Source organism: Taudactylus pleione, unplaced genomic scaffold (assembly GCF_031769625.1).
Source record: "Taudactylus pleione unplaced genomic scaffold, aTauple2 ptg000512l, whole genome shotgun sequence".
Taxonomy (NCBI): domain Eukaryota; kingdom Metazoa; phylum Chordata; class Amphibia; order Anura; family Myobatrachidae; genus Taudactylus; species Taudactylus pleione.
The window spans coordinates 4,371,000-4,387,068 of record NW_028284914.1 but is presented as its reverse complement, the minus strand read 5'-3'; the positions used below and the strand labels follow the sequence as shown (position 1 = coordinate 4,387,068).

The 16,069-nt window shown below is 44.7% G+C and overlaps 1 protein-coding gene across 8 annotated transcripts in view; it reads right to left on the bottom strand.

The window, feature by feature from the left end:
• GRIP2 (glutamate receptor interacting protein 2) overlaps positions 1–16,069 on the bottom strand; it is a 472,906-nt gene that overhangs the window by 129,488 nt on the left and 327,349 nt on the right. Inside the window, exon 1 of one of the 8 annotated variants that reach the window (XM_088450262.1) lies at positions 11,014–11,066. The exons of 6 other annotated variants lie outside the window; for them this stretch is intronic. In XM_088450262.1, the coding sequence (XP_088306388.1) occupies positions 11,014–11,035 (22 nt within the window). In that variant the 5' untranslated portion in view covers positions 11,036–11,066. Of the gene's footprint in view, positions 1–10,403; positions 10,567–11,013; positions 11,067–16,069 lie in introns of those variants that run through there. One more of the 8 variants, XM_088450260.1, reaches the window with a different exon arrangement.

Below are 16,069 nucleotides of genomic sequence, written 5' to 3'. Positions count from 1 at the left end.
GCTTTAATCCTTCTTTCTACAAGGCTTGAAAGTTGAATTAAAGCATCTGAAACGTTGCTACCACTTTTATCTCATGTCTATTGATTAAGTCCGTGGAGTGCTGCCTGCCTGTGTAAAAAAATAATATATATATATATATATATTACATATACACACACACACACACACAAACACACACACACACGTATATATTTATTATACCTATGTATACACACATACCTATCTTTAACTATATAAATATATGCCGGAGTGTAATCACTGATCCGTGAAATGCTATAGCGTATACTATTTTTATACATTATACACTGCCATACACCTATATACACAGCAGTGTAAACACTGAACTGAATTCTACAACATCTTAACTCCTAATATAATAGACACACCTATGCCAATATAATCCCTGCCCTGCATTGCTCTGTATAACCCATTCCTATACTGTATATATACACCCATACACGGCAATGTGGTCACTGAACTGTAATAAACTATCTTTTATCACAATTATCCACTGCAATACAGTATATACACACATAGCCAACAACCTGTATTACACTGTATTTCCGATATACAGCATATGCAGTAACCGCTGATCAATACCATGCTATACATTTTCCCTGTCCTGGCATTTGGGTGGTTCACCATGGTGTGTGGGATATAGAACATATATACTTCATAGTTGCCGACTTTCTGGCTGCTCCTTCCGGGGGGGAGCAGCCAGATCGGCAGGGCAGCGGGGGGCGTGGCCAAAAAAGGGGGCGTGTCCGGACGGGTGCCTGCCGTTTGTAGGCGTCATGGGGGCAGGGTAACGCGATCGCGTCATTTTGGCCCCTCCCCGCCACACAATGCCGATAATACAGGCATTGTGAGGCAGGGGGCGGGGTCAAAATGACGTGAATCGCGTCACTGGCTGCCCTCAAAGCGGGGGTTAAGAGTAAGTTGCGGGGGATGTCGGGGGGATCGCCGGCTGCCGGGAGGCTTGCCTGCCTTTCCGGAGGGGCGGGAGCTGCACCCGATTATCGTACCAACAATAGAAAATTCACTTACAGCACGTCTCCTTGTGTGCCTGGCCTCCCCCTAGGATGTTCCTCTATGGCTCTGTAGGTGTAATGTGCCACACCAGAACTAGGCTGGTTCCCTGAGGCCTTTGAAACCTTTCTATTCCCACTACAGGAGACAATGTTATCTGGTAGTTCCTGAGCTCACCCCCTGCAGTGTCACAGAGTACACACAGGTCAGTATTCCTGGCTTCACATTTTACACACCAAATGTACTGTACCATTAGATTATTAAACCTATGAAGGAAAATATTGCCTTGAAGTAATTTGCTTATACACCCTGAGCAATGCGTTCCCTGATCTTTATTATATCACATTACCTCCTGTCCGTACTTGCCGATATCCTTTTGGCCTTTTCCGGGAGGGAGGCAGCCAGGTCAGCTTACAGGGGGGCGGGGCCGGCACGGCACATGCCGTTTGGGGGCGGAGTTAAGGGTGGAGCCTCACATTCACATCATTTTGGCCCCGCCCCCGCTACACAATGCCGAGATTTCTGGCATTGTGGAGCAGGGGGCGGGGTCATGATGACGCGATTCAGCGAGAATCGCGTCATCAGCCCACCAGCTGCAGGTGTTTCGGGTGGTATTGCGGGGGGGACTGGGGGGGCCGGGGGGCCTGCTTACTTTTCCGGGAGGTCAGGAGCGGCACCCGATTTTCGGGAGGCTCCCGACCAAATCGGGAGAGTAGGCATGTATGCCTCCTGTCCGTATTCAATTTCAGAAGCTGCGGAATCGGGACCCGGAGGAAAGGTATGGGAAAAACGGGGAATTTTCGGGAAATGTCCCTGGCACCCCCCTAAAGATGTCCAGACATGGAGAATCACTATGGGTACCCCCGATTTGGGCTGCTGAAGGAAGTCAGGGTTTTTCATAGCCGCGGCAGGTGCATAAATGCGGCTTTAGGCGAAGGGGTGAAGAATAGCATTTAGATTATATTTTAATAATTAACTATTTCCATCAAATTTGGGGTACATGAAAATGGGTGCAAGCATATTTAAGTCCCCAAAGTTATCTTTAAAAATTCTTCAAAAATGCTCCTGTCGCTACCACCCGCAATGAAGAAAACACCTGCTGCATACATGGGGACCCGTCAGGAATAAATTGCGCTACTTTAGAAGTTTGTCCCCCATATTTTTTTTAACCCCAAAATTAAACATTTTTTTTGGGGTGTCACGATTTTTTAGGGCTTCCCCCAGACTTGGGGTTAGGCTAGGGGGCTAGGGGAAGGGAGGGTTAGGCACCCCCCCGGGGGGACTTAGGTTTAGGCACTTAGAGGGGGGGAAGGTTAGGGTTAGGCACCCCTAAGGAGGGTTAGGGGGAGGAGGTTTGGTTAGTAAATACTTACCTGGGGATGATTTCGATTTTCACCCTTGTCGGGCAGCCACTGTCGGGATTTGAACCGCCGGACGGAATTCATACAGATTCCAATATACATACACACGGCCATGTAATCACTGCATTACTCCTATACCTGTAATATCAATTAACACAGAGACATGTAACCCCTGATCTGCTTTATATTGTAACCTACTCTCCCCCAGCAAAATTAAATTCCTGACCTGTTTTATACTGTATATCTTATTCTATTATAACACATACACTAATATATGTACATACAGCAATGTGATCCCTGATCTGTATTATACTGTATATCTTATTCTATTATACCACATACACTAATATATGTACATACAGCAATGTGATCCCTGATCTGTATTATACTGTATATCTTATTCTATTATACCACATACACTAATATATGTACATACAGCAATGTGATCCCTGATCTGTATTATACTGTATATTATACTACTATACCACATACACTAATATATGTACATACAGCAATGTGATCCCTGATCTGTATTATACTGTATATCTTATTCTATTATACCACATACACTAATATATGTACATACAGCAATGTGATCCCTGATCTGTATTATACTGTATATCTTATTCTATTATACCACATACACTAATATATGTACATACAGCAATGTGATCCCTGATCTGTATTATACTGTATATCTTATTCTACTATACCACATACACTAATATATGTACATACAGCAATGTGATCCCTGATCTGTATTATACTGTATATTATACCACATACACTAATATATGTACATACAGCAATGTGATCCCTGATCTGTATTATACTGTATATCTTATTCTACTATACCACATACACTAATATATGTACATACAGCAATGTGATCCCTGATCTGTATTATACTGTATATCTTATTCTATTATACCACATACACTAATATATGTACATACAGCAATGTGATCCCTGATCTGTATTATACTGTATATCTTATTCTATTATACCACATACACTAATATATGTACATACAGCAATGTGATCCCTGATCTGTATTATACTGTATATCTTATTCTATTATACCACATACACTAATATATGTACATACAGCAATGTGATCCCTGATCTGTATTATACTGTATATCTTATTCTATTATACCACATACACTAATATATGTACATACAGCAATGTGATCCCTGATCTGTATTATACTGTATATTATACCACATACACTAATATATGTACATACAGCAATGTGATCCCTGATCTGTATTATACTGTATATCTTATTCTACTATACCACATACACTAATATATGTACATACAGCAATGTGATCCCTGATCTGTATTATACTGTATATCTTATTCTATTATACCACATACACTAATATATGTACATACAGCAATGTGATCCCTGATCTGTATTATACTGTATATCTTATTCTATTATACCACATACACTAATATATGTACATACAGCAATGTGATCCCTGATCTGTATTATACTGTATATCTTATTCTACTATACCACATACACTAATATATGTACATACAGCAATGTGATCCCTGATCTGTATTATACTGTATATCTTATTCTATTATACCACATACACTAATATATGTACATACAGCAATGTGATCCCTGATCTGTATTATACTGTATATCTTATTCTATTATACCACATACACTAATATATGTACATACAGCAATGTGATCCCTGATCTGTATTATACTGTATATCTTATTCTACTATACCACATACACTAATATATGTACATACAGCAATGTGATCCCTGATCTGTATTATACTGTATATCTTATTCTACTATACCACATACACTAATATATGTACATACAGCAATGTGATCCCTGAACTGTATTATACTGTATATCTTATTCTACTATACCACATACACTAATATATGTACATACAGCAATGTGATCCCTGATCTGTATTATACTGTATATCTTATTCTATTATACCACATACACTAATATATGTACATACAGCAATGTGATCCCTGATCTGTATTATACTGTATATCTTATTCTACTATACCACATACACTAATATATGTACATACAGCAATGTGATCCCTGATCTGTATTATACTGTATATCTTATTCTATTATACCACATACACTAATATATGTACATACAGCAATGTGATCCCTGATCTGTATTATACTGTATATCTTATTCTATTATACCACATACACTAATATATGTACATACAGCAATGTGATCCCTGATCTGTATTATACTGTATATCTTATTCTACTATACCACATACACTAATATATGTACATACAGCAATGTGATCCCTGATCTGTATTATACTGTATATCTTATTCTATTATACCACATACACTAATATATGTACATACAGCAATGTGATCCCTGATCTGTATTATACTGTATATTATACTACTATACCACATACACTAATATATGTACATACAGCAATGTGATCCCTGATCTGTATTATACTGTATATCTTATTCTATTATACCACATACACTAATATATGTACATACAGCAATGTGATCCCTGATCTGTATTATACTGTATATCTTATTCTATTATACCACATACACTAATATATGTACATACAGCAATGTGATCCCTGCTGTATTATACTGTATAATATATTACCTCCTGCACTGTAAAACATATACATACGCTGCAATTTTCTCCCTGGCCTATATTACACCCTGACCTATACCCTCATTATACTGCACTTACTGATCTGCATAATACAGAATACTGATGCTGGTAAAGGGACGGAGGTTACACCTATAATTGCTGTTGCTTAGCGTTGGGGGAAACACAGCGATGACAATAACCAGATGGGTACGGAAAGAGTTAATGAGGGAATGTGATAAGGGGCAGAGGTACACAAGTAACATTAATAGGATAGCACTGGGACAGTAAATACATACAGTAGATATGAAGGTGGAAAATATAATGAGGATAGCGCAGAGAAATATAGCTATAGAAGGAATTCAGATTAATAATCCACAATGATACTTATCTTGTCTGTTCCTGTAACTTGTTCCTGTAAGTACACTGGGCAAGCGGGTCGATGTTGGCCAAGTGCACATGCGCACTATGGAGGCGGCTCCGTCGTGCGCATGTGCGAGACCCAAATAACGATGGCCAAGCCGTCGTTATGGGTCTCGCACCAAAGAGGGCGTGCTGTCGATGGTGATTGACAGCACGCCCCCTTTGGTTGGCGTGCCGGGGGCGTGGCTGCCCAGACGGAGGCGTTCCCATGGGAACGCCTACCGTCTGGGGCCGGCCCCACTGACATCACAAGTGATAGAGCCAAAAGCACTCCAGGCCTTGCGGCAGACGAGACCCTATCGCAAGGGTCTCGTCGCAAGCCCGATGGTCTTGACCATCGTGACCATCATTTTGGCCGCTCGCTGTAGCTGTGGGTGGTCACCCACAGCTATGCGAGCGGCCAGGAGGCCGCTCTAAAATTTCAGCAGAACGGCCCTGATTCAGAGCGAGCGCTCTGTCAGAGCGTCCGGCTCGGAATCAGGGCCACTGCCCCCTCCCCTCCTGCCTGCCTTTATATTGCCCCAGGTGGCTCCCACTCCCCTGGCCTGACCACGCTGTAATACTGTCCATTATGCCTCCCTAGGTGCTAAAATAGGGACAGGCCCCTTAGCCCGTCCCCACAGCTTTCGCGCCGCCTCGCGCCCCTCCCCCTTACAGGGCTCCGGCGCCATTATGGTATCCTCCGCTTTTATTAGTCTGGACACACAGCGTGCTCCAGAAGCTGCCGGGTATAAAAGTTCTTACATTGTAACAAGTTCTCTACAATTTCCTGGGCACGAATCCAAACACTGGATGAGAAATCGCTGCACTCACTGCGTAACACTTCTCTAATACCATTAAATGACGGCCTCCAGGAGTTTACAAGTTATAATCCAGGTTTCTAATACTAAGCAAATGGAATGAAGAGGGAAAATAGACCGCGAAGCAACACCACGCACTTTCCTGCTTATGTGATGGGTTTTCAAATGGCAACAATATATCAGATAGAGCCTAATACAAACTGATGAAACACAATCTATCAAAGGTGCAATAAAGATCTTTGTACAGAGGTTATTATAACGTGTTTCTGCCATTCAGCTCTCCCATTATAGCCGTCCGGTTTCAGTTCAGCTCCTGTCACTGTCCTCCATGAAGAGGTTAGTAACCAGTCTGCAATTACCTCTGTTCTATAGAAGACCCTGCACACGGCAGCAGCACCCTCAACCTATTAGTGCAGTCTTTCTTATTACTGGTTACTACACACACATACATACTCAATATACATACTCAACCCCTATAACGTTGCATTACCACCTATTGTTCGAGCGTACTGGTTAGCATAACTGCCTCATAGCCCTAACGTCACTAATTCAATTCCTGACAAAAGGTACTAAATGTGTTGAGTTTGTATGTTCTCCCCATTCTTGCATTGCTTACATACGGGTGCTCCGGCTTCCTCCCACACTCCAAAAACACACTGGTAGATTAAGTAGTTCCTGACAACAAATGAACCCTAGTGTGTCTGTGTGATATGGAATATAGAATATAGAGTGTAAGCTGCACAGGGGCAGGGACCGAAGTGAATGACTGAAAATTTCTATGTAACGCGCTGCAGAATGTGTGTACTATATTAATACCTTAATAAAGGTATGCGTTCAACATTATAGAATACTGACGCCAGTCAGAATCCCACCACCAGCATCCCCATCCGCCGGGATGACGAAGGTAAGTAACGTGGTTGGGGTGGGGGGTTAGGTTCAGGTACTATGGGGAGGGAGGGTTAGGATAGGGAGAGATGGAGGGTTAGCATACCGTCCAACAAGTGTCGGTATGTTAACCATGTCGACATCCCGCCATCGGGATTCTGACCGCCATGATTCCGACTGTCTGTATTTCATACCGATTCCCTTAATAAATATATAAGATGTTACCCTGGAGATCTGGGGGCTGCTGCAGAATATATCCTAAAGATCAGCTCATTTCATACTAGTGTAAATATAACCTTTCAATACAAACTCTAACACTGAAAAGATAATGTAACAGGTTCTACACTGTTTTTTTTAGCATCTTGTAATAACAGGGGGGACATTACACAGAACATGTTCCCTGCACTGTACTCTTTCCAGGACCAGCTTCCTCGATACCTCACAGCAGGAGAGGTGTGAGGTGTGGACTGTAACAGAATAGAGCAGAGGTTCCCAAACTCTATCATTACAATCCAGGTTGTAAAGCTGGCCACACATCTAAAGATTATCTGTCCAACCAGCCAACTAGTAGATTGGTTGGAATGAAAATCTGGCAAGGAATACAATCAGCAACTTGCTCCCAGACGCTGAAACATGTACCAAAACTGTTGTATAAACAAATAGTTTAAATCAAACATTTAACAAACTTGTCTGACGACCATTTTCATCTGTTTTCTGGCATTTAGGAGTAAATTTCTGATCATCATTTACTCCCATTCCTTACCAGATTTTCATTCCAACCAATCAACAAGTTGGCTGGTTGGATGTAAGTTGTTCTAGTGTGTGGCCAGCTTAAGACTATCCACGCTCGAGTCCAGGGGGTCTATTTACTAATGTGCGGGCTTTTACAAGTGGAGATGTTGCCCATAGCAACCAATCAGATTCTACTTATCATTTATCTAGCACCTTCTAGAAGATAATAGCTAGAATCTGATTGTTATTGTTGGTTCAACAACTGCAACCAATAATACCCCTTTCAGACATACAACCCGGGAAATTTCCTGCTCAGACCCGGGTATTTCTCCTGTGCAAATTCCCGGGTATTTGGTCGAGACCCCCCTTTCACACTACAGTGTCTACCCGGGAAATTCCCAGGTAGACCCCTTTCAGACAAGAGCAGGGTTTTCCTGCTTACCTGCCTCTTCTCTGCCATCTGCTCCTCCCAGCCAAAAGCCGGCCAATCGTAATGCAGTTTTTTTTTTTTAACATTTATTTTAATTCCTTGGTGGTCCAGCGGGAGCGCGGGCAGCCCGCTGTGGCACAGCCGGCCGGTGCTGGGGGTGGTGAGCAGCAGCGCTGAGCATCCTACAGGATGCTGTTACACTGTTAGCTCAAACAAAGCAGCAGCGCTGAGCATCCTATAGGACGCTCTGCGCTGTCAGCTACATGTCAAAGCTGCTTGGTGCTGCCCAGGAGTAGTAAATTCCCGGGTAGCACCATTCAGACAGAAGCAGGGTAATTTCCCGGGAAAAACCCTGGTCGATTGCAGGGGCGGCTACCCGGGAACATGTTCCCGGGTAGGTACCTTTCAGACAGACTCGGGTACCCGGGAATTTGGCCGAGGCAGGCCAAATTCCCGGGATTCTCGAGATGTCTGAAAGGGGTATAAATGACCTTAATGAGACCCTTCTTCACTGTAAAAAGTTGGTGGTGCTCTCAGGAATAAACACAATTCAAGATAAAATGTATCTTGTACAAGCAAAAAGAAGAATTTCCTTTTTTGTGCCCCATAATTTATTTCTTCTTTTTACCTGTGCAAAATACATGCTATTTTTAATTCATGATTGTCCCGGTTTAAAAAGGGATAGTACTGTATGGTAAGCCTATAAACACTTGGTGATAGGTTCTCTTCAAACCAAATTTATCAGATGTATGCAAATTTCTGATTGTATCTGTTATTCAAACTAAAGGGTTAATTTGATTAGCCGTAATTGCCCCTGCAACGGCAGTGAAACGCCACATCAACTTGCCACTACACCCCGAACTCTGGGATTTTTGTACATAGCCCCATGGGGCTGCAAACGGAAAACTAAAAGTTCAGAGCTACCTTATGCACGGCCTATGGTCACACTTAAGCTGGGTACACACGGAAAGATTTTCTGTCTAACCATCCAACTAGCTGATTGGCTGGAATGAAAATCTGGTAAGGAATGAAATCAAATGACAATCAGCAATTTGCTCCCAAACGCCGGAAAATGGACAAAAACTGTTGAACAAATTGTTTAGATCAAACATTTAACAAACTTGTCTGACGCCATTTTCATCTGTTTTCTGGCATTTAGGAGCAAATTGCTGATCATCACTTACTCCCATTCCTTACCAGATTTTCATTCCAACCAATCAACTAGTTGGATAGAAAATTTTCTCATGTGTACCCAGCCTAAAGGCCCCCCATACATCAGCAATTGATTGTGTATAAAAATCTCTCCCTTTTTCAATCAATTGCAGAATTGCTACAATCGACTGAAAAAGGGAAATATTTTTATACACAATCGATTGCAAACTGCACGATTGCTGATGTATGGGGGCCTTTTACTCGCAGGGCAAGCTACCTCGTTGATAACTGAATCAACCCCTTACTGTCCTGAATGATCTTCCATTAACTGTAGTTTTTCTAAATGTTCCATCCACTATGTAGTAACAACAACATGCAAAACACAAGGTCAACTGGTGCTATAATAAAACAATGCATTTAAAAGTCGAAGCATAACCAAGACAGTGAGTACACCTTCAGGGACAGCGCAGGCGGCCGCTTAACTTGAAAAAGGGCCGAACATCACTGTTAATCTCAATCATAACTTAACAATACAATAATCAAAGAGACACGTATCAGTTATAAAACAACATAAGCCAATGTAAGCATGTGTTACAAACTATAAAACATATACAGAGTTAACAATAAGCCAGGAAGGATCTGGTGAGGGGGGGTCTCGGAGGGTCACCTGTTGCCCATCACTGCTTTAAAAAAAAAATTCAGTATTAAATGCATTGTACAGGTCACAAACTTGGTTTTATATGACATAACAATATACAATAATTGAAAGCTAGTAACTGTCCTTCTGGTTTGTATTATTCAGCCAATGTAATTATAAAGTAGTCATTACACAAACACCAAATTGTGATAACACAACTTAAATATGGCATATTACAAGGATTAAAGACAGTGTCTTTACCTAGGGGGGGTGAATTAAGATAAAGGGGGGAGTATTAGTGTTCTGACCTTTGGCTGATCTCCACGGCAGGACGGTCAGTAAGAAACGCATGGTAATGAAACTACATGGGGGGCAGAGGCAGGACCCCCTTCCACACTACTGATTACATGGAAGCAATTCTCATGAGTGCCACCTTGCCCACTGCAGATATAACTCTAATCACCTGTACTGCATCTATCCCAGGGCTCAGCCGCTGATCAGTGCAGGTAATCAGCTCTAAGATCCGGGGTGGTCGGCTGCCTAAATCTGGCTTTACGTGCTGCTGACAAACTCTGCGCATTTCTTTACCATAGCAAATTAATCGCTATAAAAAAGAAAATTTTATCAAGTCAGAGAATCTAAATTAAAACAGAGGGAGATTTCTCAGAGAAGAGGATTTTCTACGCACAGTAACTCTGCAGGGGCCCAACATTATGAGCAAACAGTGATTTGCAAACGGCCTATTATCATTCCTCTATGCATTTTATTCTACGCTGCAAACTAAGCTCTTATATCTTATCTTGTACATTGCATAGAGACATTATGTGTGATATCAAGCAGCTTAGGACAGAAAGGATTTACAGCAGGACCCGGGATACTATAGGAAAAGGGATGATGCAACCTTGATCCTGTCCTTACTTTCTGTCTTGTGCTGCTTCATCTAGAGCAGTGGTTCTCAAACTTGGTCCTCAGGACCCCACACAGTTCACTTTTTGCAGGTCACCCAGCAGGTGCACAGGTGTATTCATTACTCACTGACACATTTTAAAAGATCTACAGGTGCAGCTAACTATTTCACTAGTAATTATGTGAGGAGACCTGCAAAACATGCACTGTTTGGGGTCCTGAGGACCGAGTTTGAGAACCTGTAATCTATAGCGTCAAAACCCTCTTAGCAGGCCAGGATATCAATAGATCCCTGTTTAAAGGGATTGTTCACCTTCAGATGACTTTAACCCACTTGTTTGCATGTGACTTACCACTTTTACTAAATATATTAAGAAAAATTTCAGAGTGAAGCGACCGAATCAGCATCTCTTACATTTCACGAAGTGTAGCCCGTAGACTAAAGCAGCGCGACGCCATCGTTCCGGAGCTTGGGAAATCCGCCAGCATCGGAACCCCCACAGACATTTATGGGGGTTGTGACTGCCGTCGGAAATGAAGGGATCGCAGCAGATACCCCTCCTCCTTCTTACATTGGGCTGATACCAAATATTTGCGGGTATCTCCCCAAAACGGTTATTTTCATGGAATTGGCTGCAAATGTTTCATGATAAATAGGTTTTTGATTAACCGCGAAGCACGGTGCGCGCTGGGGAGGGGGGCACTGTGAGCCCCTCAGCCCGGCACAGATCCGGAGGGGCAGGGCCGGCTCCAGGGATCGGAGTACCCCCTCCAGAGTGCCCTATCTTCACACGCAGTGATGGGGGCATGGCATAATTACCATAGGCCACGCCCCCTACGTGACGTTATTAGGATGTGTATCCGCCTCCAAATAACGTCAGGCAGGGGGGAGCCTCACTAGCTGGGCTTCCCCCAGCCCTCTCCCGTCACTGAATGGATGCTCCGGGGTCTGGCATCGCCGCACAGCTGTGGCAGTGGGGGGTCCCCAACCACCCAATTTAACCACCCGCGGGCCACTTCGGCCCACGGGTGGAAAAGCGGGACTGTGATGTCCCGCTGAAATCGGGATGTTGGGGAGGGGTGCGCCCTCTATGGGTGGTGCCCCTGTGCGACCGCTCAGGTCGAACACCCCTAGAGCTGGCCCTGCGGAGGGGGAGGGGGCGCGATCAGTGTGACCGCTCCCCCCACAGGAAAAGGAGAGGAGACTGCTGCTACTCAGAAGCGTGCTGGGCTGCTGACAGGTAAGAGGGAGGGATGGAGGGTGGCGTCGGACCAGGGCCCCCGCCGGGCTTCTCCCCCCCCCCCCTCAGCGCCCCTGGTCTATAGTATGCCAATGGTTAAAATCCAGATAACTTATTCATCCAGGTGACCAGAGATGTGGGATATACATTCATAAAAATATGACAGAGGCCCTGATTCAGCAAGGAACGCACGCTAGCAGACGCACGCACCCAGCCACTGCGAGGATATGCTAATTAATGCATACGCACAGAGACAGCAGCACAAGATGCAGACGCCCAGCCCTATATTAAGCCGCCCATCTCCCTTTACTTACAGCCTGATCAGTACGCAAGATAGCGTAAACATCGGTAACATCGAGAACCATCGACCACATCTGCATAATAGTGGTTGACCAGACCTCGCGCAGGATCTTAGCAACTTCCTGTGTGCACGGAGTCTCATCACTGCGTCCGTCGCCACACTGACTTAATTATGAATGCCCCTAAAACGGCGTCCCAACGCACAGGCACGCCTACGTTCGCCGGACCACCCCCCATCACCACCCACAAACGGCACTTCCTGTCAATCAATATTGGAAGGGGTCTGCATGCACGCTGCGTATAGTCTGCGTACGCTTACTCGAACGCACTGGCTAGTTCGCGCACGCGCTGTGAGATGCAGTACAAAACCATCGGCCAAGTGCGTGCGTTCTCTCCGGTGCATTGCTTGCTGAATCAGGCCCAGCGTGCGCTAAATAAACTCCAGAACTCTTGCAAAGGTGACGCTGTACAGTACAACCTCTTTACCACTGTATAAAAAGATATATCACATATTTACATATAAACCTGTAAGGAGTCTGCAATTTGATAAATTAGGGGAAAAATAAATAGACAGATTCATGCTCCTCAAACGCCGAAATCCTATTAAATCCCAATTTTGCTAAGGGGGGCTTTTAGCACTTTAAACTGTACCCCGGAGGCATTCGGTGCAGTCTCTGGGGGTCAGTACGTTCCTCTCCCTGGTGAATTTATATGCAGGCAGCACATCCAGAAATCTTTTCAAGATCTGGTCTGATCCACAGAGGACCCAGCAAGCAGCAATTACAGCACACACAGGCTGCAAACTTCATTTATTATTATTAATGTCAACATACAGACACTATGTATTTCTTAGCTAATTAAGCTGTTCCTTTGAAGCCGTCAGCCGCCACAGAGAGTGAGCCGAGGAGATTATGCAGAAATCCATCCAAAGTGAAGCGTCGCTATCCCCGACATAAAAAAAATTAACCCTTCATATCAGAGATCAACTAATACAATAAGGGAAAATAGGGGACCTGCCCCTGAAGAACAAAAATAAGTTCATTTGGATGGAGAAAAGTTCCCAAATTATAGGCACAGTATATGTTACCAGTGAGACCTGGCATTAGGTAGTTGCAGGGAAGCCATAGTAGGCAGGTGCTTATAGGCAGTAAGAACAAACTGAACGGGCAAAATACTGTCAGTTTATCTGGGGAGAGAGTAGTGGCCTAAATTGGTTGTGTACACGATTCTGGAGTGCACAATGCCAGCGGTCAGAATCCTGGCGCCGGAATCCCGACAGTGGAAATCCCAACACATGCAGGTAGGTAATTGAATTCTTCCCCTAACTCACCTTTCCCGCAGCCTAATCCTAACCCTTCCCTCCTGCAGCCTAACTCTAACCATCCCCTCCCGCAGCCTAACCCTAACTCTCCCCCCCCCGCAGCCTAACCCTAACCATCCCCTCCCGCAGCCTAATCCTAACCCTTCCCTCCTGCAGCCTAACCCTAACCCTCCCCTCCAGCAGCCTAACCCTAACCCTCCCCTCCCGCAGCCTAACCCTAACCCTTCCCTCCCGCAGCCTAACCCTAACTCTCCAACCCCGCAGCCTAACCCTAAACCTCTCCTCCCACAGCCTAACCCTCCCCTCCCGCAGCCTAACTCTAACCCTCCCCTCCCCTCCCACAGCCTAACTCTCCCCCCCCACAGCCTAACCCTAACCCTCTCCTCCCACAGCCTAACCCTGACGCTCTCCTACTGCAGCCTAACCCTATCCATCCCCTCCCACAGCCTAACCCTAACCCTCCCCTTCTGCAGCCTAAACCTAACCCTCCCCCCACAGCCTAACCATAACTCTCCCCCCCGCAGCCTAACCTTAAACCTCTCCTCCCACAGCCTAACCCTAACCCTCCCCTCCCGTAGCCTAACCCTAACCCTCTCCTCCCACAGCCTAACCCTAGCCCTCCCCTCCCGTAGCCTAACCCTAACCTTTCCCTCCCACAGCCTAACCCTAACCCTCCCCTCCCCTCCAACAGCCTAACCCTCCCCTCCTGCAGCCTAACCCTCCCCTCCCGCAGCCTAACCCTCCATGGATGCTGCCTTGGACATTAATTCCACATTTAATGCAGAACAGGACCCTACTGAAGCATAATGCAAGTGACATAGGGGCCTATTCATCAACACTAAAATAAAGTTTTTAAGGAAATTTTCCTTAATTAACGTTGTTTTAGTATTCATGAAGGTACTTAGCATAGGAGATATCACTGATATCTCCTTGCTAAGTCCCCCTGTGTTAATTTCCACACTCCCCATACTTTAGTACATTAGTAAGGGGATATGGAAATTATGGTATTCACCAAATTCCGAAAATGATGTATTTTCGGAATTTGATGGTGTTACCATACGCCACTGTGAGGTGGCGTATAGTAGGTAACACTTACCTGCTTCCAGCTGGGCGTCTTCCTCCATCGCTCTGGTCTCTCCTCTGGCTCCGTCTGCTATGCTCTCATGTGTTCTCCCCAGCAGAACACAATAAAGTTTAGAAAAAAAAAACAAACGTTTTTTTTTTTTTCTAAACTACTGAGTTCTGCTGGGGAGAACACATGACAGCATAGCAGACGGAGCCGGAGGCTGCTGCGCGAGCAGGTAAGTCGGGGATGGGGAGGAGGTGAGCGGAGGGGGGAGGGGGGCAGGTGAGCGGAGGGAGGTGGGGGGGGACACACAAACTTACCGCAGCTGTAGGCAGTGCTGCACATGCGCTGGTTTTACAGATGTAACAGCGCATGCGCAGCACTGATTACAGCTGCGGTAAGTTAGTGTAGACAGGGATAACTATCTATTTCCTGAAAAGCTGTCATTGCAAAAATGACAGGTACCGGAATAGACAGTTATAGGGAGGAGGAATGGTGAATTCCTCTGGTAATTAGGTAGCACTCCATGCCAGTTCTAAACCTAATTACCTCCAGACAAAGTTTAGGTATGATGAATAGGCCCCATGGGGAGGAATGATCGTGGTGGAAAGGGGACAGCAGCTACATGGCCCATAGTTTGGGAGGGCCTCTCCTGTAAGTGGCGCTTATTTTTGGGGAGTACCTAATTTTATGAGTAACAAATCTGAGGTTCAGGCAACATCTCTATTGTCTGGGCCCGCAGACTATTACTCACCTCCGGCTTACTGAAGCTCCTTCTGGTAATCAATAGGAAACCAGTGATTGGTTACCCTGCTTCCTATTGGCCACGTTACAGCAGCCATCAATAGAGGGAGCATCAGTAAGCCAAATAAAGGGCCGTATTCAATTAGACACGTAAAGCCGAAATCAGCGTTAAAGTTTCGCCTATTGCCGCTTTTCGTCTGTTTGCGTCTTATCTCCACATTAAATTCCAGGACGTTTTTGCCTAAGCGGAAATTCAATGCAATGGAATAGGCGGAAAAGTTTCTCCAATGAATGGCAGGCGGGAAAAAGTGCAAAATCTCTATTTCGGGGTGCAAATGTTGGGGAATTTCTTCAGAACCCTTTGGACAAATCAGCAAAAAAAAAAAATTACCTCAG